General features: G+C 39.3%; 2 protein-coding genes across 3 annotated transcripts; one reads left to right on the forward strand and one right to left on the reverse strand.

Annotated features, from left to right (window-relative positions):
* The first annotated feature begins 498 nt into the window (after window positions 1-498).
* On the forward strand, window positions 499-11428 carry LOC117140472 (nuclear migration protein nudC). Its single transcript, XM_033303421.1, has 5 exons — window positions 499-693; window positions 769-1052; window positions 1242-1431; window positions 10792-11189; window positions 11253-11428. Exons 1-5 carry the CDS (start codon window positions 619-621, stop codon window positions 11302-11304), a joined length of 999 nt encoding a protein of 332 aa, XP_033159312.1. The 5' UTR covers window positions 499-618; the 3' UTR covers window positions 11305-11428.
* On the reverse strand, window positions 1755-21001 carry LOC117140473 (cell wall protein RBR3). Of its 2 annotated transcripts, none has more exons than XM_033303422.1 (4): window positions 20422-21001; window positions 2698-2970; window positions 2187-2592; window positions 1755-2127 (listed from the first exon to the last, which is right to left on the reverse strand). In XM_033303422.1, the coding sequence occupies exons 1-4, from the start codon at window positions 20437-20439 to the stop codon at window positions 2099-2101; spliced, it is 726 nt and encodes a 241-aa protein (XP_033159313.1). In that variant the 5' UTR covers window positions 20440-21001; the 3' UTR covers window positions 1755-2098. The 2 variants fall into 2 exon arrangements, with proteins under 2 accessions (XP_033159313.1, XP_033159314.1); XM_033303423.1 differs by lacking the exon at window positions 20422-21001 and adding an exon at window positions 3762-4128.
* Window positions 21002-21627: the final 626 nt, after the last annotated feature.

Raw genomic sequence — 21627 nt, forward strand, 5'->3', positions numbered from 1 at the left:
ATTAAAGAAATAAATTCTTATATTTTTAGTTAATGGTTGCTTCAATTATTTACACATAATTTGAATGCGGGTCGCGAAATACCGTTACATGATGCGCTCACTGTCAAAATCTCACTGAGACTCATCTAAATTGCATATGCGCTTGTCCTATCTCATACCCGAACAAATTCATACAATCACAACCAAAATAATAAATTGTAAGTTGTGCAAAAGCGTATGATAAATTCAATAAATAATAAATTATTTTCCAGAACAATAAAGGGATATAAATAAAAAAGACCAATGAAAGAAAAGCCATTTTCTAAATATTGCATAAAACTAAGTTATATGTGGTACTAAAATAATAATATTAATAAAATCTAAGCAGTCAAAAGCTGCAATACACATAACTTAAGTACCGTTACAAGCAACTCTGCTGACTTTCAAAAGCTGAGCGCTGTATGTCGACTCGGTATATTTGCTCTGGTATGTGGGTAATTTCTGACGTTCAACGACAGGTCACATTATTTCTACATGTGCCGGGTCGGCAGCTAAACTTCATATAAAAAGATCCAATCGAATCGAAGCGTCCAGAAACAAACGAAATTTTATTTGAAACCAGTACAAATACTCCAAACCATGGCTGCTGAGGAGGGAAAGTTTGACAACATACTGCTGGCCGTGGCCGAAAAGCATCACGGTGGCGTGCCCGAGGTAAAACAATAACAAAGAGCGCCACTTCTTTGTTTCAATTTTGTGTAATCATGTTGTTTGTGTTTAATATCACAGCTCCTTGGCACTTTGGCCAGTTTTCTGCGCCGCAAGACCGACTTCTTCACGGGAGCCAAGCAGTCGGAGTGGGAGAAGCTGCTGCTGGATGTCTTCAACAAGGAGTCCAAGGTGGCCATAACTGAAAACAACGAAAAGATAAAGGCTCGCGAAGCCTCCCAGCGCCTGAAGGCGGAGAAGGAGGTAGCCGAAAGGAAGGCCCGCCAGAAGGAGATCGACAATAACAAAATTTGTGATATCACCGACGAAGAGGCAGCGGCCATTATCAAGGAGGAGGAGAACAAGTATGTGCGAGCGTTAAGAGATCATTTACTAAAATACCCAGGTGACTCAGCGAAAGCTGTGAAATTGCTGCAAAAAGTTAAATTAGCATTCCTTTTCAAAGAATAAGTTTGAAACAGAGTTCAATTTTTCTCCTAAATATGTTGTATCATTAGCATTCGCAAATCTTATAAAGTCTAAATCCTCTACAGAAAACGCCAGCAGCTGCTGGATAGCGCTGGTGGAGAGCCATCTGCCTCGAACCGCGATGGCATCTCCAAGCCCATCGAGAAAGTGGACGATGAATCCGATAAGAGTGAGCTGGGTAAGCTGATGCCGAATGCAGGCAATGGCTGCACCTTGGACAAGTACACCTGGACCCAAACTCTGGAGGAGGTGGAGGTAAGTCCGGGCACGTGTGGTACCTAACCCTGTTTTTCTACCATGTTGGCCCAGTGAGGTGTTGTCATAGTTATACAGTAGCTGGCAGTTTTAGAAGTTCAATCTTTCAATGATGTCCATAATTGTGCTGCTGGTTTTTGAGTACCGCCAAACATTTATTAATTTACTGGTACAATTACATTAGTTGTCGATAAGTTAAAATCTTTGATTAAACACTTAATTGGTGTTTTCTTGCCCGACTACTTTAGCCGCTGGTTGCTAGGCAGCGGTCATAGCTGAAAGCCCAAGTCATTGAACCCACGACAGGTGTGATTCACCAACCCTTCGTGTACAATTATACAATCGCTTTATTAAACATATCACAGGGATAAATAACTTATTTGCTAACCAGAAAGTACAGCAATATCCGATACCAGACGGCGTTTGTCCGATCCGCTCCAGATCTAGTTTCTTGTATGTTTCTCTGTCTCCATAGCATAGCGCGCTTAATACTAATGAATTTTCCCAGCTTCGACTGACTCGACACTCCATCCAAACAATCTTTAAATAAATATCTTATACAACTAGCGCCAAGACGACACGATAACAATAATAAAATTAATAATAATGGGGGACAAAGACAATACAATAAATAATATGCTAATTGGCTAGGCAGGGGTATTAAATCCTAGCTCTTGGGCATGTCACGGGCGCGCACTAGAATAAGAATAGTTATTAGAATTTAGCTGACACAGGGGATATAAGGAAAAACTTACTCTCCAGCGCATAGACCATGCCCATGATGAGCAGCATGAAGATGGTACTCATGCTGACTATCAACACGGTGACCTGGCGTCCCCGATCGCATAGACCACGCTTCGGTTTCTTTGGCGGACCACCCTCTCCATTGACCATCGTGAAGTGCATGGAGCTAGCGATGGATACGGTATCCAGGTCTTTGGTTTTCACATACTGCAAATTGGGATCGACGTCGGCCGGCTGCTGAGCCTCGATGGCGATAACCGCATCCTTGCCGCTGCCGAGGGCCAGGTTGGCATTATAGTTTGACGAGGAGGGATTGCTGGGCATCAGCATCTTGTTGTGGCGCTCCTGCTTCTTGTGGATCTCCGCAAAGCGTTCCAGATTCGCTGCCGTCAACAGCAGTGAGCCGGAAGCAGCGCTCTGTATAATTCGAATGGAAAAAGAGGAGAATGTTTGTTGAGTCACGGCAGTTCGATACGGTTTGGTTCTCCACAACCGGAGCCTGCGTGGGCTCGGCTTACTCACCCGCGTGCTGTTGTTACTGTCGCTGGAGCCCTGGGAGCTCCTCGATCCCCTCTTGGCTGCCGCCAGAACAGCCGCCGCTGCTGCCGCAGTTACTGCAGCACTTGTATTATTGTTATTGTTAATGCTGCTACTGTTACTGGGCGAACTGCGCTGGTTTAGGGTAGGCGGATTCGAGTGCGATTTGTTCGAGGACTTGGAGGAGCTGGCCGAACTAATGGCCGAGCTCGAGGAGGATGCCAGCGAGGCGCGGGGAATGTGCCAATAGTCCTGCATCTGTTGGGGATCGAAAAGAAGTTGGTTAGACATTATTTTACGTAGAAAGAGAATATTTCATAAGCATGGCATCAAATGGGTGTACGATTAGATAATATTTTTGTAAAGTTAAGGAATTTTCTAATGTTTCAAACTGCAGATCGTGGTCTTCCCCAGTTCTCTGTTCCCCTGTTCCTGCGATTTGGTGGTGCTAGCGTCAGAAGAAATCAAAATCCAATATCCAAAACCTGAACTTTCGAGTTGTCTTTCGGCTTGTCTTTGTTTTGCATTGGCTGGTTGCCAACTTGTTTGATATTTATGGTCTCCGGTCTTGGTTGGCCAAAAGCCTGATTTGTATTTAATATTAATTCGGCTAGTCGACAGTTTATTTTTTGTGGGCAAGCTTTTAAATCTGGGGCCTTTCTCTTTAAAAGACTTCGCCGATTGTTTGCTTTTGACGTAATTGTGGCAATCAATTGTCCGCCCAATAAATATATATGAGAATTCTATTAACAGTGGCTAAAGTAAAAAAGTTGCATTTCAAGTTTGTGCCTTCAGTCTTTTGTTTGCCTTTGCGCTCGATTCGACACTTTTGTGTGTTTTGTGCGTTTGCCTTACACAGCACAGAAGTTAATAAATTTGTTCGTGCTGCTTCTTGCGTTTTATTTATTGTAAATATTATTTAGGCATGCGGAAGTCTTATCACTCTGTATTGATTCAACTTGATTGGCCAGTTTTCGATTCGTTTTTTTTTCACAGAGCGTTATTTTCGGTTTACTTAATGTGTCGTCTTGCGTTGTTACTTTACTTACATTTGTTAATTCACAATTTTGTGTTTGTTTTGTTCTCGGGATTTGTTTGATTATTACACAAATTTATCACACACACAATTTAAGCTAATTAGTATCACAATCTGGAGTATTTTTAAGCAGAGTCTCGCTCCGGTTGTCAGTCTCTTTAATTAGGGTTTTATGATGTATATAATTTATTTAAATTACGGCTCGCGAAACACTCAGCTGATTAGGCTGCTGTTTGTGGATTAACCGATTCGATTCTCTTCGCAATTCTTCTCGTACTTCAGTGGCGCTATTCTCCTTCTTCTCACGTCTTCTTCTCAAAGCGAAGAATTTTTCAGTGCGCGTGTCGCCAAACAGAACCGATCTAAACGGCCTCAAGAATCGAACTGAAGCGAGCTTAGCGGCTAAGTCGGGCTCACAGGTAAGATCTCTGCTCACCTGAGTTCTGCCCACCTGGGCAGAGGCGCGGCGTTGCTGTCGCTGCCTCTGTCGGCGTCGAATGCGCGATGCGCAAACCTTTTCGAGTGTAAGTGTTTGTTGTTGCTGGCTTTCTTGACGGATTTTGCATGTCATAATATTTCGGCAGTTCTCGTTTGTTGCCACTGCCACAGTAGTCACTCGTAAATGAAGGCAATTGCAGGACATTTTGAAATAATATCATTTCATAGATTTCCAATTATAATAATAAGATTTTAAAGCTAAGTTATACAAATGCGGATCTCAGTTCACAGTTCTTTATTTTTTCTATAATGGGAATATCAAAAAATCTTTTCATCTAAAAATAGCTCCCACTGTACACACATTTAGCTCTTAACGATTGGCCACTTCTTCAGTCCATTCTTTTGTTTCAATGATGTTTGATGGGTCTGTTGCCGGCTTTGATGTTTGGACTTGACCACCTCATCAAGTGATTTGCCAAACTTTCTTTCGGCTGTTCTTTTTATAGCCGCCCGCCCTTTTGCTCATTAAGCTGCAATTCGGTTTTTTGTGCTGGTTTTTTTTGAGACTCTCAAAGATCTTCAGTGAAGGGCCCTTGATCGCTTTTGGCGTGTGGGCGTTTTCTAGATCCGTTTCGATGGCCCAGAAATTGAAGTTTGATTGCGGGAAAACCCTAATTCTAGTTTAATGTTAACTTAATTAGGGGCAAACCTTGACCAGCTTACAGGCGGCAGCTCCGCCCATTTGCTGTAGCATCGTTCCCAGGGCCCATTAATGTTTGATTAATACATGTTCCATTATTAAATCAACGGTTTATGGTCTTATAAATAATATGGCCATTATTTAAATGTCCTAAAGAAGACTAAGCAAGTCTATTTTTGGTTAATTTCAAATTCTAAGAAAGCATTTAACGTCAGTGATGCCAACAAAAGCTTTATATCAACGCGATCAAAAATTGAAAAAATGAATTAATTAATGAGAAATTCGAAACATGATATTTAGGTGGGGATGCACAAGTTTTCTGTCAATTCCTAATCAGGTTTTCTTTTTTTTTTACAATGGTTCAAAATTTGCATTTTGGTAAACATACTTTTCAGTTTTGGTTTTGAGAATATTCCGATGTCTGCAGACTGTTGACGCAATAAAAATAATAACGTGAGTCATCAAGAAATACGTTTTTTGGTTTTCCATTAATGAATTTGAATGAATACATTCAAATTGTTTGCGTTTCTCTTGGCGGAATTGGTTAAACAAATTGCCAAAAATCCCCAAGAATTGTTATCGAATTGGCATAGTTGTTTTCCTAATCTAACACTGATCTCATATTATTATAACATTATACTTCTAACGATCTGTGGGAATTGGTTGAATAAACAATAGATTCCGAGAGAAACCCAACATTTCTATTACAAATTTGTTTGCTTTGGCTTAAATCCATCTGTTATTCTCGGTAGCAAAAGGCAACAAATGTTTATAATTCTTTTTTTCGGCAATAACTTTTGTTGCCTCGTCGTTTGCTGTTGCTGTCGAGCATCTTGTTATCACCTTTTAAGTGAGACAAGTGAGTGGCCTGCCGCCAGTGCCAACTTTTTTCGTATGGCCCATACTCGGTGGTATGGGTGAAGTGCTGCCCGCTCGAGTCCGGTCGATTTAATCAGCGGAGAGTTGACAAAGATTACCTGACACGGCCAGTTACCAGAGCAGTGGCAATGGACTCGCCGGCGAACGCGAATCGCATTAGCAACGAAAAGTATAAATCGAGGCAGAAAATCAGGCGGTGTTTTGAGATCACTTGAAAAGGCAAAAAGATTGAGGGACGTCGCCACTCAAAGAGATGGGATGACGGCGAATGGGAGCCAAACACTTGCTATAGAACGCAGACCGAATCCGATCCGATCCGAAACGATCCGAGACATTCCCCCAATAGAATGGGAGACCAAACCAACACCATTCACCTCATCGTCTCATCGCGAAACGCCATATAAAAACCGAAGACAAACAAACAAACGATCTTTTTTTCATGCATACAATTAAAAATGCAAAATAGTTTCCAGTGACGCCGATGACAAACGGATGGAACTAACGTGCCCAGCGATTTCTGTTCCATTTTGGGTGACAACAATTGGGAATAAAGCAAAAAACAAATATCGTGGTAAACGGGGAAATCCCTTCAAGCTATCTGGATAGATCCGTTGACGTTTGCCACGCTTATTTGTGTGGGGCCCTGAGGCCAGTATTTCTCTGATTGCGGCTATTAAAGCTTAATTTTCGTATAGAAAACGTTTGGCTATTCTGCCTTCGGGGGCTATATTTAATAAATAGAATCTTAGGTTAATGCTAAATTCCATGCGAAATTCTTGACGGTTTTGACTCACTCGAAAAGGAAGCGGAAATACTTAATAAATATTTTACTGATACCTCATCACAAAAGAGTTCTAAATACACTACAATTTTGATTGCCAACTTTACGCCTAATTGCGGTTATATAAAAATGAAAACGGATAATTTATTTGTCCATTTCACACATGCTTAGTTTATAAACCTCTTAATGGGTTTCTCCTATAAATCACGCTTTAGTCAACTTTGGTGTGGTTCGCCAATTGTGGATTGGAAGCCCAAACAAAACGCTAACAAAGAATCCAACCTGACAAAGCCTTTCAGTAAATTAAGCGCCTTTAAGATCTCGGTTTCCTGGTTGGGAATTTATCATCGAGATCAGGTCAAATAGTTTTAGAAATAACTTTTCTCTTGAGTTATTTGAAAGTTTAAGTAATCATTCAATCTACATCTTCGATTGACAGGATTCCCAGAAGTTTTGTGGATCTGAGTAAATTTATTTAGATAAATAAACTGAAATATTTTACAATTCGACAGATATGCTAACAACTTTTACATTTATTCGATACATTAATAAACTTGTATGATGAGCAAAGGAGAGCAAACTTAACTTAGCTACTTTTAAAAACTATGCTTACATTTTCGAAGATATCGAATGTCTGCTACAACATTCATTTCCATTATACTATTGTTCTCGAAGCTTCTTTACGTTTTTTGAGATTTTAATTTACGCGAAACCATTCAGAATGGCAGTAATAGCTTTGACTGTATAAAAAAGATCTAGTTTCTCACAAATTGGAAACCATTCAAGTTGACACAAGATCTCGTTTCTCAGCATATTGTGGAAACCTTATAGAGTTAATTATATGGGATACCCCCAAAATTGACTAGGTTAACCGGATAGAGTTTGCAGTATCATTTGCTTTGTAATCCGCTTATAGCGCAAACAAATGGCTACCAGATCGATCTCTAAAATCTCATTTACCATGCAAATGTCAATACGGATTCTATTGTAGCCACTCGAGAGCTCATTGTACGCCGAGCTATTTGGTGGCTGGTGAGGATTGGGTCGTAGTACAGTGTATTGGATTGGATTCGAGTGGAGTAGAGTGGAGTGGAGCGACGTTCCCAATAGGAACTAGTTTCAGAATTAAACGCAAAACAATTCTAAATGGAAAGGAATAAAAAAAATTTGCCACGCTCGACTTTGATTCCATCTGACTCTGTGTTGAGATGTTTAGGGGTCCGTCCACTCCACTTCTGGCCACAAATAAGTCAAGTTTAAGCCGCTTTTAATGAGCTGGCAGTGGGCACTCGTAAAGATAAACAATTCGATAGAGGTTTATTTAGAAATGGTTAATTACAGAATTGTGTTTCTATTTAATTACTACTTTAGAATACCATATTGACTAGTGTTTATTTAAAGAATCAAGTACTTGGAACCTTTCTGGTGCATTTTATGCATGAACTTCAAATAAATATTATTTTTTCTGATTTCAAGGAATCCAGCAATCACTGTACCGAGCTTGGACGACTCAGCTGTTTTGTGTGATAACATTATCGAATACAAAACACTCCGCAGATACACACTTCTAAACACTCGACTCCATCAGCAAAGCCAGTTTTTTTTCCTTCCAATTTTTATTTTGTTTAAATGGACGGTTTGTTGTTCGATCGCTACTCTTATTGTTGTTGCGACCATTCTTTTTTCCTATTTCATTTTTTTGGTGGTGCCTGGCACCGGATCGCATCTTTTAGCATAAATTATTTGCGGCTAGATATTTAAAGAAAATGAAATGCTGTTCAAGTTTTATAGAATTAATCAGAGGCAGCAGCTAGCAAATGAGCTAGCAACAAATACGAATAACAGTTCCAAACGGCAGTCGACAAAGATGTCTTTCACTTTACAGATAGATAGATAGAAGCGCTGCGAATTGGTTCAAATCGTTGGGCATTTGATTGATCGATCAACTGGTTAGTTGGAGGTTTAACGTGCAGCCTGGCCAGTATGAGCATTAAAATTAGCTGGGACCCGATCGATTTGCATAAAATCGCCCACTGTCAGACGATCAGTCTGCGAATCCGCTCTCACTTGGATAAGTGTGCCAAGTCTCGTGCTTTTTTCTTGCTTATTTTTTTCCCATCTTATTTGAGCCGTCGTCGCAGTCATCAATTTTTCGTTATTATTCATTAATTCATTCACGACGACAACTTTTTTTTTTATGCTCGTATCTGAACTCAAAAGCGAACTCTGACTTTGACTGGCGGTGACTCTTCAGCTTTGTGTTTACCTTTTTGGTGGCACAGCTTCATTTTCATACCTCACATTTTACCCAGGGTCTATTGTTTTTCCTCGAGCCGCGGCATTTGCATGGGTATCCCACCTGTTCAGCTGATTTAATGGCCGTAGGTGTCAGCGGGTCTGCAGACTTGACTTATGATTTGTGTAAATTTCCTAGTTTCGAGCATAGTGTTCTTTAAGTTGCTTGAGAAAGCTTACATTTACCTAATAAGTTTTACATAAATTCCAGATTCAAAAACAAAGTCAAACATTCCCATTTGGCCATTAGATTGCGAGTCCCTTGATAGCCTTTCATTTTAGGGTTAAGATAAACATGCACGTTCTTTTTTAAGGTTTTAATTAATATTTCTTCCCATAAATTATTGAAAAGATTTGCTAACATTTTTAATTGACATTTTCTGTTGCCAAGCATTTAGCGCAAGATATGGTTCACATATTATTTTCGTATCTAAAGTCTGAGGCTTAAACGAATTCTTTTCATATTTCTCAACTAAGTGACTGCAATGATTGGCCAACATGACCAATTGAGTTTTTCTGTTGTCGAGCATTTAGCTTGGCGCGTTGCCCACGTCTCCAGGTATTTTTTCTTATTCTGACTCCGCGAGGCTATTTCTGTTGCTGCCTTACATCCGTGTACGATTCGAAATGTTTCCAATTGGCATCCGCTTCAGTTTCAGCTTTTGACACATTTTATCAACGGCGATCGCTGGTGATGAAGTTGCCACCCACATGGGCTGCGATCAGTGAGCTTCCGATGACATGAGCCGCGTGCTGCGCGAAGAAGAACTCGACGAGGTGCTACTACCTTGGCTGACTGCCCACACGAAAACCCCCCACTGGATAGTTTATGGACTATCATGAGCTGAACGAAAGCGTCCTTGGTTCAGTTGGATGCGACGCGGCGTCGTGAGATTTAAATTAAAGGTTTACCTTACCCCTCATTGTTTCTGCCACATGCGATTCGCTAATTGATTGCACAGTCAGTTGTCTAATAACTTGGGGCTTTAATTATGCTGCGAGCTAATGGGAAAGGTGTTAATGTATGCATGTATCCGTGCGATTTATAATTAATGGCCAGCCGTGGCACATAATTCTAGACGCCAGTGTAATTGCTGTGAACTTGGCCAGGCAGCCGCATAAATCCATCCGCAGGTTGCTTTACTTCTTTACACAGAAAGAAATGGGGGATCATTATGAAAGCACTATTTACAAGTGATAATACTACGACACTCCTGTTGATTGATATTACTATTAAATCGCATATTATTAATTTAATGAGATGTCTGTAAACTGCAATTCAATCTCTGATAGCATCGATTGTAAAAACGTGCCAGATTATTTCGCGTGTATCCACTGCAACCTGTTGAGCGACATTCTTGAGAGCTCCTCGTTGCGGGGCTGGGGAATCGGAATCGATGCTAACTCCCTTAACCGGACCTGAAGAACCGCTGTACGTCCTTGAACTGGCAGCTGAACTAAATTCCCGTTCTACAATTGAGTCCTTGAACAAAGGAAGCCTCGATCCGTTGATCTGGTGAAGGGCAGATCGGGCAGCTGTGATATGATCGTTGGATTGTTGGATGCACAGACGTGCCCCTGCAGTTGGTTATTTATAGAGATCGTTATTAGCCACCAAGGTTGTGCAATGACCAAAGCAAAGTCTGGCTAAAGAATCTCCGTAGTTGTACACACAAATCGAATCATTAATCACAAGAGCTGCCACTCCAAGCTTCATTTTGATTACATGAAGAACCCCTGAATAATCCAATCCACTCTACTCTAGTTTGATTGTCATTAACGGCATTGCTTTTGCATTACAAAAGGCAAAGCATAAGCAACATTGTTAATGGACTTACATTGTTTTCGATGCTCCTCATTGTGATTTCCAAAAGAACTGAAACTATCTAGTAAAAATTGTTGACGCATGCTTAACAAATCTAATAAACTTCAATACTTTTGTTTTTACAGCTCAAGATTCCGTTTGACTTAACATTCAGTCTACGCGCACGTGATCTAGTGATCAGTATTGGTAAGAAGTCGCTGAAGGTGGGCATCAAAGGTCAAACGCCTATCATCGATGGCGAACTGTGCGGCGAGGTGAAGACGGAGGAGTCGGTGTGGGTCTTGCAAGACAGCAAAACCGTGATGATCACTCTCGATAAGGTCAATAAGATGAACTGGTGGAGCCGCCTGGTCACAACCGATCCGGAGATCTCGACGCGCAAGATCAATCCAGAGTCTTCCAAGCTTTCTGATCTGGATGGGGAGACTCGCAGCATGGTTGAGAAGATGATGTATGATCAGCGACAGAAGGAGTTGGGTCTTCCCACCAGCGAGGATCGCAAAAAGCAGGACATACTTGAGAAGTAAGTACAAGTGAACACCAATCCTAAGGCTGTACTAATAGTAGATTACCTTTACTCTTGCAGATTTAAGCAACAGCATCCTGAGATGGACTTCTCCAAGTGCAAATTCAATTAATCTTACATTCTCAACTTAACTTGTAAACTTTCGCTTTCGCACTTTTGTCACTTTTACACATTTTAAATGTGAATCTTCTTCATTTCCCAACCACACAATAAACTAATGCAAGCAAAATGAAAACGATTTGTAGATCGTACAACATTAAAACGAGAAAAAAACCCAGCATCTTAAAATATTTCAATATGCTAATACCAATTAGTTAGTGAAAGCCAAACAACAAACCGAAAAAATCGATCATTCAAGCTGTGGGATGAAACCAGCTTGATCTTCTGCAAATAATTGAGGTAACTCCTCGGATTTTATGGCTGCTTTTAAAGAGGAATTTAAATTAAATTTATTTATTGGACCTGAACATGTTTGTGGAACTGGATTGCAGGCATTTCTTTACTTATCTTTAACGGTTTTCGACTCTCGTCGTGATTTAGGGTCCACACCCAAATTCAGATCAGAATTCCCAGTAGTTCTCTGGGTCAATGATCTGATAAATTGTGAACTCGTTTCCTAAGCCGGGCATAAATTCTTTATAAATAGTGTATTTGTCGATTGGCTAAGATTGAGCATAGTATAATCTCGAAGTGCTAACTAATTTTTTAATGAATTCGACTAATTTGGCAACTAATTGGTTGTTTTGCCATTAATGTTTTTGTTTTGCGTATTCTATTTGCCACGTGCCGTGATTTTTATGTTCGAGATGAAAGCGTGACACGCAAAATGATCGTGGTAAAAGAGCTAAAATGAAAGGTTTTATGTTAAGTAAATGTATTTATTTGAATAAATTGTAATTATTATATAGTAATAATTTACTTGAGTAGCTTAAGTTGCACAATCGGCCATCCCTAGATTTCAGAATCCTAGGAAGAAGTAAAGACATTTGATACGCCCCGCTTAGTTGTTAATTCTCGCAGATCATTAATTAGTTAAAACGTTTCTCTAACTGCCGTGTTTTACAAGCCGTAGAAAAAGAAGCAGTCAAACAATGCCAGCGGACCCCATTAATGAATGGTTCCCCCATCGCAATGGGGTGGAGGCCAAAGGAGATGGCTTTGGGATAGTTGCGCGCGTAATCCCAACTAATCATCGTCCGAGTGGGTGGCACTGTGTCATGCGATCATATGCCTCACTTAATTAATTACCAATTAACATCATAAATTACTGTCAGTGCGAACAATGCGAAGTGCGCAAAAAGTTTGCCAAAATTCGCATGCTGCCGCGGGGTCGAGTGGCGACTGGCGGCTAATGGCCAAAAATAAATTGTAACAAATTGTTTGGCGAGAGGGCGGAGACGGGTCGACGGGTCAAGAACAACAAACATTGAAAACAGAACCCGCAGCAGAACCGGATTTTTGATTTGAACTTAATATGTGGAATTTTGTTTGTTATAAATTGGAAAGTACAAAATGCTTTCAGTTTATATATCCGCTTCAGCCTGCCAGCCAATTAGAAGACCCAACCGGTTGATAAAAGTCCAAGGGGAAAGAGAAAGCCCACAGCTAAATGTGGTTAGATAATTCGCAAGCCTTGCTGCTGCCAGAATGTGAGTCACTAAGCAGTGCTTTTGGATTAAGGGGAAATTTAGTTTGTTCGCCCTGGGCGCCGATTATAATAATAATATTCCAGGCGGCAGTCAGGCTCTAAAAATAGCAACTTTTAATAGCAACAATTGAACTGTTAAATGACGCACGTGATGAATGCGTCTTGTCTGCCCAACGCTGTCCAGCGGAGAAATCAATAAATATTAAATATATGTATGAAAAAAAAAAAAAACAAATCAACAAAAATGGGGAGCCATAAATAATGAATCCGGGTGCCTGCCTGGTGTTCTACTGTTGTTTCTGCCGTTCTACTCAGCTTTTATTATTATTGTTTCGACAGCCGCAGATTTTTGGTAATTTCGAGTGTTTCCCACATCTCAAAAACACACACACATACCAACATGCACGTTAATAAACTTATGGCACAAATTATTCCTTTGGGGCGTTCTCAACCGCTTGACGGTCGCGTGGGCCAGTCTATTTTTTGTTCACAAACTTATTTTTTATGCTGGTAATTGCGGCACATTTGTTATTTTTAGCTGATTCGGGGTCTGGTTTCGACCATCAACTATAGCAGTTTGGATATTTTTTTGGCGGAGAAAGGGTGCGGGATCAGGGCTGATGGCTCTATTGTAAAGGCGGCAGCATCATGCCGGTCACGCCTCATAAATTCGTCTAGACTCGGGCTCAAACAAAAGACTTAGGCAACGAACTCGCTACGAAATCTCTGAGCCGCTGGAAAGTTTTCCGTTGCTAAGCGAAATCATTGTAGCGCTGTGGGCATTTTCTGTGTCCACTTTGAAGGTCAAACACAAAATGCAGTCGCAGTGGCAGTAACTGTTTTAACCCAAAGCTTGGGGTATAAAAGTCGGCCAATTCATTTACCATTTTATGTGAGTTTTGTCATTTGAAAGACACACAAATCCAAAAAATCCCAAAATAGTCACTTTTTGAAAAGTATCTATAATTATTACATTATATTAATTTTTAACTTTATTTAAATGTCAGTAGAGAAAGTAAATTAGTTGCCTTTATGCACAGCATCACCATGCAAAAAGCATAAATTAGTAATCAATTAATTAAAATGTAAAAATTAGTTTAGTAAAAATCAATGCGCGGATTTCCCCTGGTGAATCATGTATGAATAACTTTAGCATTACATTTAGCTTTAAGAATGTTAATACATGTAAGGGTTAAGACTTTTTTGCATATGGGAGAAGGGAATTCCTCGCTGCTTAACTGGAGGCTCGTACCCGAACCGAGCTGCAGCATGTGGAGTCCACACAAGCGATGACGTTGGTGGGCTTGTCACCCGACGCCAATGAACCGTGGAGTGCCGAGTGCCAAGTAACTGGTGCCTGTTGCCTGGTGCCCCAACACCGGTTGGCAGTGGGCATGGCAATGTCTTGGCCGGGTCTCGAGATGTGCAGACAGTCGCGATCGCGGGCGGAGATTAATGGCTTTGTCTTATGGCCATTACATGGGCCGTTTCGTCAGCCGATCGTTGAAGGGTTCTAAGCTTTGCATGTCAATATATGGATAAATATATCCGGCTGCGTTCCCGGATCTGAATCATGCACCAGTTGTCTGTTTATACCTCTGAATATATTTATTATTACTTTTTAACTTTTTTTTTGTGCACCATTGAGTTGGTTGCCTTCACTTTTTGGCTGCCATTGCCTGCAGGAATTTCCAATTAGCTTTGGGTTATCGCACAATTTGTTTGCCTGGCTTGCTGCATTTGCATATCGGGTGCTGAGCGATTTATCGATGCTATTAGCTTGGTTTTTGGTTGTATGCTAATTTACGAGATCTGCCAGCTATTTTATTGTAAAATAAATGGCTGCAAGCCATGGGAAATGGTCATAAACCGACGGGATACCAAATAATTCGATTGTTGAATATATTTTCTAATATTTCTAATGACTTGCAGAAGCCAAAGACTAATTCTGCTTTACAATAATTTTCGCATAATAATTAATACCATATCCGGGTATTTTCCCCATATTTTGCAACCAACATATTTTCTTCGGCTCGTTCGACATTTCTTGTTGCCAAGTGTTGGGAGTCTTGGCCCAAATTACTTTGTTAGCCACCGGTATACAGCAGCTGTTCCACCGTTCACCGATTTGATAGCGATCTATTAATTGGCCATTTTTGGCGAATTATTTTTCATTTTTTTTTCCTTCTCGATCTTAATGCTTTGTTTTCGGCTTTATCTTTTGTCTGAATTATGACTAATTTAATGGTATTTAGAGTGCGGGCGACGACAAATTTATAGTCGATTATGTTGTCGTTGGTATTAAGTGGGAATATTTGTGTATTGGGAGTTTATGGCATTTTTCTATCGCTAATAGCTAAATATGTGTAATTAATTTACTGTTTCTTCTTTTGGATTAATGACACATTCTCGTATCCCCAAAAGCCCATTTAGAATATTCCCATGACTCAGATAACTATTTTTTATGTTTATCAAGTAATTTATAAACAATCCAAAAAGCAATGTTTGTCCAGTGGACATCGTGGGTGGTCGACAATCATTCATCCAAAAAGTTAGAAGGGGCCGAGAATATGGCCATAATCAAAGTTATTAATAACACAACAATATCATTTGTTTGACATTTTATGAATTGCTGTTCTTTATGCTGTGTTCATCACCCGAGAATGTTGTGTGAAAGGCAGAAGAGCAATCACAGCGATGATGATGCATCTGCATCTGGAGGGGATTGAAGTCGTGAATGGGATTAATGCATGGAATATACTGCATATGCAGTAAACCGACAATTAGAGAATGATTTCACTCGATTCAACTTTGAATGGAGGAAGTTCTTCTACAGCCACAGATTGCATAAGTGTTTTTTATCTTAATTGCATAATTTACTGCGAAGACAGCCCTCTTGTTATTTGCCAGCTCATCTAAATGCAATTAAAACAATCTTAATCTAAATTTGTTGATTATGTTCGCATAGTAGACTAGGATTTATTGAAGATGTGTGTTTTCGTATTAAAATTGTTTACTAAAGTACTTGTACAATCATAAAACCATATCTTGATCTCTTCTGTTGCGTTGCTTGCCTAATGATTAATTTGGAAAAACATTTTATTATTTTAATTTATGGGTTGTACCGCTGGCATTTTATGATCATTTAAGTTGCATTAGCTAAATAATGGAAGCTTTCCTGTCTCATTCAATTAACGCACCACCAAAGGGGGTTTGTGCACTTGCATAATTACACACACATCTGGCAAGTTAAATATAAAACAAAAGTTAAATAAAGGCTGAGAAAAAACCAACAAAAAACTGCCATTAAAGTTGACATGGGAAATGCCCCTTCAGTCGGTGGATCAGAGTCCAAATTCAAGGGGGGTGTATGCATGGGGAATACTTAACCCCCTGTTTAGATTCCATTGTAAATATTTATCTTGTTTTCACTGTAGTTTTCTATTTACTTTGACAGCTTTAAAGCTAGTGACACCTCTTTAGCAAACAAAATTTAGGCACAGTATATAACATTTAATAAGAATAAACTTTACAAAAATATTACACTAAAATATATTATTAAAACGAGCATTTTTCAGAGTTATATTTAATTTATATTTATAATTTATAATTAAATAATGCAAATTTTAAAATCAATATCTTGACTATCAATACTTGACTACTTCAAGTTCTTCCCATTATTACTTTCTGATCACTTAAAGCCCAAAAATATAAATTCAAATATCCAATATTAGCGAAGCTCTCTCGCAGAACAGCTGATCGGCTCACCCTCCCCGCGCACGCCCACCGCCCCCTGAGAGGCGCCCATCGCCGCTTAGCGTGTTCATGCAAATTCGACCTTGACACAATTTCGTTTCACAACAGACAAGCAAACAAATGAGCGAGGGAGGCAGGCAGCCAACCACACACATGTGGTGTGTGCGTGTGAGTGTGACGGCGGCGACACACATAAAGAGACAACAACAACAACGGCCCCCAACAACAACACAAACTGGGGTGAGCTGTGGGTGGGGGGTGGCAAGTTGGTGGCGGGGCAGGGGGAGCAGGTGAGATGGAGACACCACCTCGTGTAATAACTCAACCTCAAGTGCGGGCCAACTAAAACAAAAAATTTAATCTTCGCTTTTTTGCGGCTTTGCACTGAGAGAAATTGTAAGTGCATATGCAAATGTCTGTTAAAGAAATGCTTTTAAATTAAAAATGCTTCTTAACTTAGTTTATGTTTTTTGAATTTTGATTTAAATTTTTTAGTTGACAAAGTGCATGTTAAATGACATTTTAATATAATATTTTGAATCTATCTTAGTTCCAAAATGAAAATATAATACACTGCGTAATAAAAAAATTCGATTATATTTTTTCTTTATGCAACTTGGGTTTTAATATTTTAACAATTTTTTCTATGTAAGTGATTTTCTTTTCTTTTCTTTTTCGCAGTGTAGCCGCCTTCGTTACACCTCACCAAATTGCCTGTTGTTCGCCGGCAGCATTCACATGGCCAAAACGTCTTACGAAAACTGTTTTCATTTTACTGCCAAGAAGTCAAGTCTGAGAATTGCATGCTCTGAACTTTGCCGGATTTCTGGGCGCGCGGGTAGAGATTTAGTGGTGGACTGGGGGGCACATGGGGTTGCACAAGCGACGAGGTGCGATGAGCATGCGATGGGGAGCACTCATTGGAAATTCTAATGCTAATAAATCGGGCCGGATCTGATCCCAGGCCTGGGTCAGGTCACACCATCTCACGATCGTCGCAAGCCACTTTGCTGATCCCCCAAATCGCTGGGAGCCGGGAGATCAAAGGGGAGCTCGCCGACAAATTTTGAGTCATGCTTGGTGCCAAATTGGCTGGCTGGTCTGGGTTTTACAAAAAAAAAAAAAATAATAATAATAAAAAGGCGAAAAAAATTAAAATCAGAAACAGCAACAGAATGATCTCGCCTGAACACAATGAACTTCTAATTAATTTCAAAGTTGTCGGCTTTGTTTTTGCCATTTCTTGAAAGCACCAATCTTAATTTCTTTTATTAATTAGTTAACACATTTCGCGCATTAATGAAGGAGCCACGCGGAAAGCTACTCATCCACATCGATGGCACGTGGAAGCATTTTTAATCGCTCGCCGATAAATATGCACATACATATCTGTCGCTCTTCCTACCCCCAACAACCGATCCCCGTTGGGAATACATTCTTGGCCGGATTTCATTCTTTAGGCGGACACCTTGTGCCGCCGATTTGCATGGGATAATGAAGGTGGGCTATTAACGGCCTTCGCGTGTGGCAGGTGACACTGGAGACCTTATCAATGGGAACTGATTGGAAACATCGATGACTGGATCGAGAATTCCAACTGGTCATAAGTAAATGATTAGCTTGTCTTAAATTCAGACATCTATGTATATAATAGTATGAACAATTCAATAATTATTCATTAATTATTTCATTTTCTTAATAATTTGTCAAATATCTAAAAACTAGCTTACAAAATCAAAATCTTTTAAAAAGTGGATTAGTTATATTTTATTTTGCCAACTCTATCTTATTCGCACTTCAAACTCAGTTATCTGTCATTAACATTTCTCATGTCTACAGATCAGATAAAATTCCATCTTATTTCAACAACTTCCTTCCTCTTTGAGCTACATATGTATGTAGATGAAGATGCCCCCGAAATTAGATAATCTCCAGCTGGCAGCTGGTTTAATTCATTTTTCGAAAGTGAAACTGTCAGAACCGAATCGCATTCGGATGGCGAATTCCAAATCCGCTTCGGTTTCAGTCATTATCCGATTTAAAGATCAGGCCGGCACAAAAAAGGAGACTCTCGAAAATGTTTATTTGTGTATCTCTTACACAATAATAAATTATAAAGATACTTTTTGCTGCCATCTGTGCTACCAAATTGGATCTTCGGTTGCTTCCCCATTCTTTTGGCTGGATTTAAACGTGGGTGCTGCTGCTCATTTGTCGTTTAACGAATACGAGTATATATATGATATTGTCAAATCTGAAGTGGCAAATTCGACAAAGTGAAGGGCGAACTGTCTGGGAATGCGATCGAGTTGATTGAGTCGAGTATATCGCTCTACTCCCGTGACACGTGTCCCCCGAGATTTCGATGGCTTCCCGTCGCAGAACAAAACAACAACCTCCGCATTGGCTTTCAATAGAATTTGTTATTAACTCTGAAGCTAAACGAAATTGCATGGCTGAGCAGAAATTGGCCAACATTTAACATTTACTTTGGTTTTCTTGGTTTTTATTCGAGAATTCTGCACAAGGTTATCAAACACAAACACCATCGAGGCAAAATTGAATGCAATTAAAGTTTGCATTGAAAGCCGCCGAAAAATTGCTTCTCTTAACAATTTTAATAACCGAATGCAATTTGCAGTTTCACATGAATGTGTATGAGTGTTTGTATCTGTGTGACTTAATTCAAAGCCACGTTTAAAGCCGAACAAAGAGCAATAAAATTTGGCAGGGCACAGTTTAAAATGGTTAACTTAGAAGTAATACCAAAAAGTGATTTACCAAGAACAGAATAAAGGAGCTGCGGCTTAAGATCGGTATTTCGATTTAATTAAGTGTGCTGTTAAGTATAAACATGCACGTTTGAAAATTAATTTACTTAATTAACTCTTATCCAAAAAAAATATATAATAAATGTAATTTATATACAAATTTTTAGAAAGTGTAAAAAAATAATGAAATATCTTACAATATAATGTAAACATTCTCTTCAAAAATAAAATATAATAAAAATAAAATAAATGTAATTTATATACAAATTTTTAGAAAGTGTAAAGAAGAATGAAATATCTTACAATATAATATAAAGATTCTTTTCCAAAAAACAGATATAATAAATATAAAATAAGTGTAATTTATATAAAAATTTGTAGAAAGTGTAAAGAAGAATGAAATATTTTACAATATAATATAAAGCTTATCTTTTTAAAAATGTTTTCTTTGGATTTGTTTGAGGTATTGCCAAACAAAAAATCACATACAAAATTGGTAATTTTTTTAAGACCGCTGAAAAATGTTAAGCTGCAAACTCGCTTCAACAATTTGGCAATACTGCACTTAGAGTGAGATCAATATTTCTTTAAGCCATATCAAAAGAAAATCCCGACAAATCAGCAGCAAAAAAATATGCAATTTGCCTATTGATCAATGCGCTGCTTAAAGAAATAAAATATATAGCATGTCGCGAAATTATGATGAATGATGCGGTTGGAAAAATTTGCAATTGGCAAACTCGGACAACGGGGGAACATAAAAAACAACAAACCGAAATGAGACAAGGAGACAAATACAGAGAAAACAAATTGTAAACACGTTTTCGAGCCATTGCGGCGTGCCGCCCAGCTTTAATGGGGCAAGGGGCGTGGCACTTTTTGGCGGCACAAAAGACAGACCGCCAACTTGTCACGCACATTTTGTGGCTTTATCTGCCTCTGTCTCTTAGCCTAGTTAGCTTGCTAAAGTTAAAGTTGCAACAACAAATGAAAATAACAAACAAGCATAGTAACATTTTTTTTTTTATTTTGGTGGGATAAATTTGTCATTTACCTGCTTGGGCGCATCCATTTTTGACCGGGCTAACGAAAGTGTGAGTGGGAGAGATGATGTTATCGAAATTCAATTGGTTTTTTTTTTGGGTTTTTGTTTCGTCGGTTTTCTGGTGTCTTCACTCGGGCTACTTTGGGTGTATTTTTAGTTTGAAGGTTATCAGTGTCACTTTTGGGTTTTTTCGATTTCAGTTCTCTCTTCGGATATTTCGATATTGTTAAATGTTCAATTCGACTTCACGATTACTTCTTACAGCTTATCTCGATATTTTCGATACTGTCAAGTTTATCGGACTTCTAGATATTCGCTATCGTTCGATTTCGTTATCAATCACTTTCAACGCAGAACAACAATTTTGAATTGACAATTTTCAACTTGTTTGTGTGCTTTTCGCTTTTCCGTTCGCCGCCACAACTTTGATTCGTATTTGAAAAAGATTAAATTTCGCATTCACTGCAAACTAGTTGGGTACTCGAAGCTCTTGGCGGTTGTTAGCAAATGTAGCTCAGTTTTTCTATAACTTTAGCTATAACTTTTCAGTTTTCAACTCTAGCTCTGAAGGCGCGTGCACACTCCGTTGCGGCTGTGCTGAGACTAACTGCGACTTCGGCCGCCCGACGCTTCAAGTATTAAGAAAAAAACTACATTAAACATTGTTTGCTTTGGGGGCCTGCACACTCACACACACACAAGCACACATTCACGCCAATATGGAGAGCATGGCGACACACACACACTCACACCCAGGTTGGGGGCTACAAATTGTTAGCAGCTCGGCAGATCTGAACTTTTGTGGTTAATGCCAAAAGTTGGCTTCTGCTCGAGTGGCCCGAAGATGCTGGCCCGAAGAAGCTGGCCGCAAAGTGGGCGTGGAAGTGGGGTCAGAAGTGGTCTAAGTCTGTCGGAGGAGCTACCTGTACACTGCCCCAAATTTTAAATAATTCAATAATGCATATTACTAAATATTTGAGGTTCCAAAGAATGTATACAAATACATCCAAATAATATGAATTATTAAAATTATAATATTATAATTATCTCTCCTAATTTAATCAAAGTTTATTGCATTTAATATTTATATTCTTGTCACAATTACTTAATATCCTTCTAAATAATATGGTTAATATTTAATATTTATATTTTGATCACATTACTTAATATCCTTCTAAATAATATGCTTATGCACGCATGACCTTGAGCTTACAT

Source organism: Drosophila mauritiana, chromosome 3L (genome assembly GCF_004382145.1).
Source record: "Drosophila mauritiana strain mau12 chromosome 3L, ASM438214v1, whole genome shotgun sequence".
NCBI lineage: Eukaryota > Metazoa > Arthropoda > Insecta > Diptera > Drosophilidae > Drosophila > Drosophila mauritiana.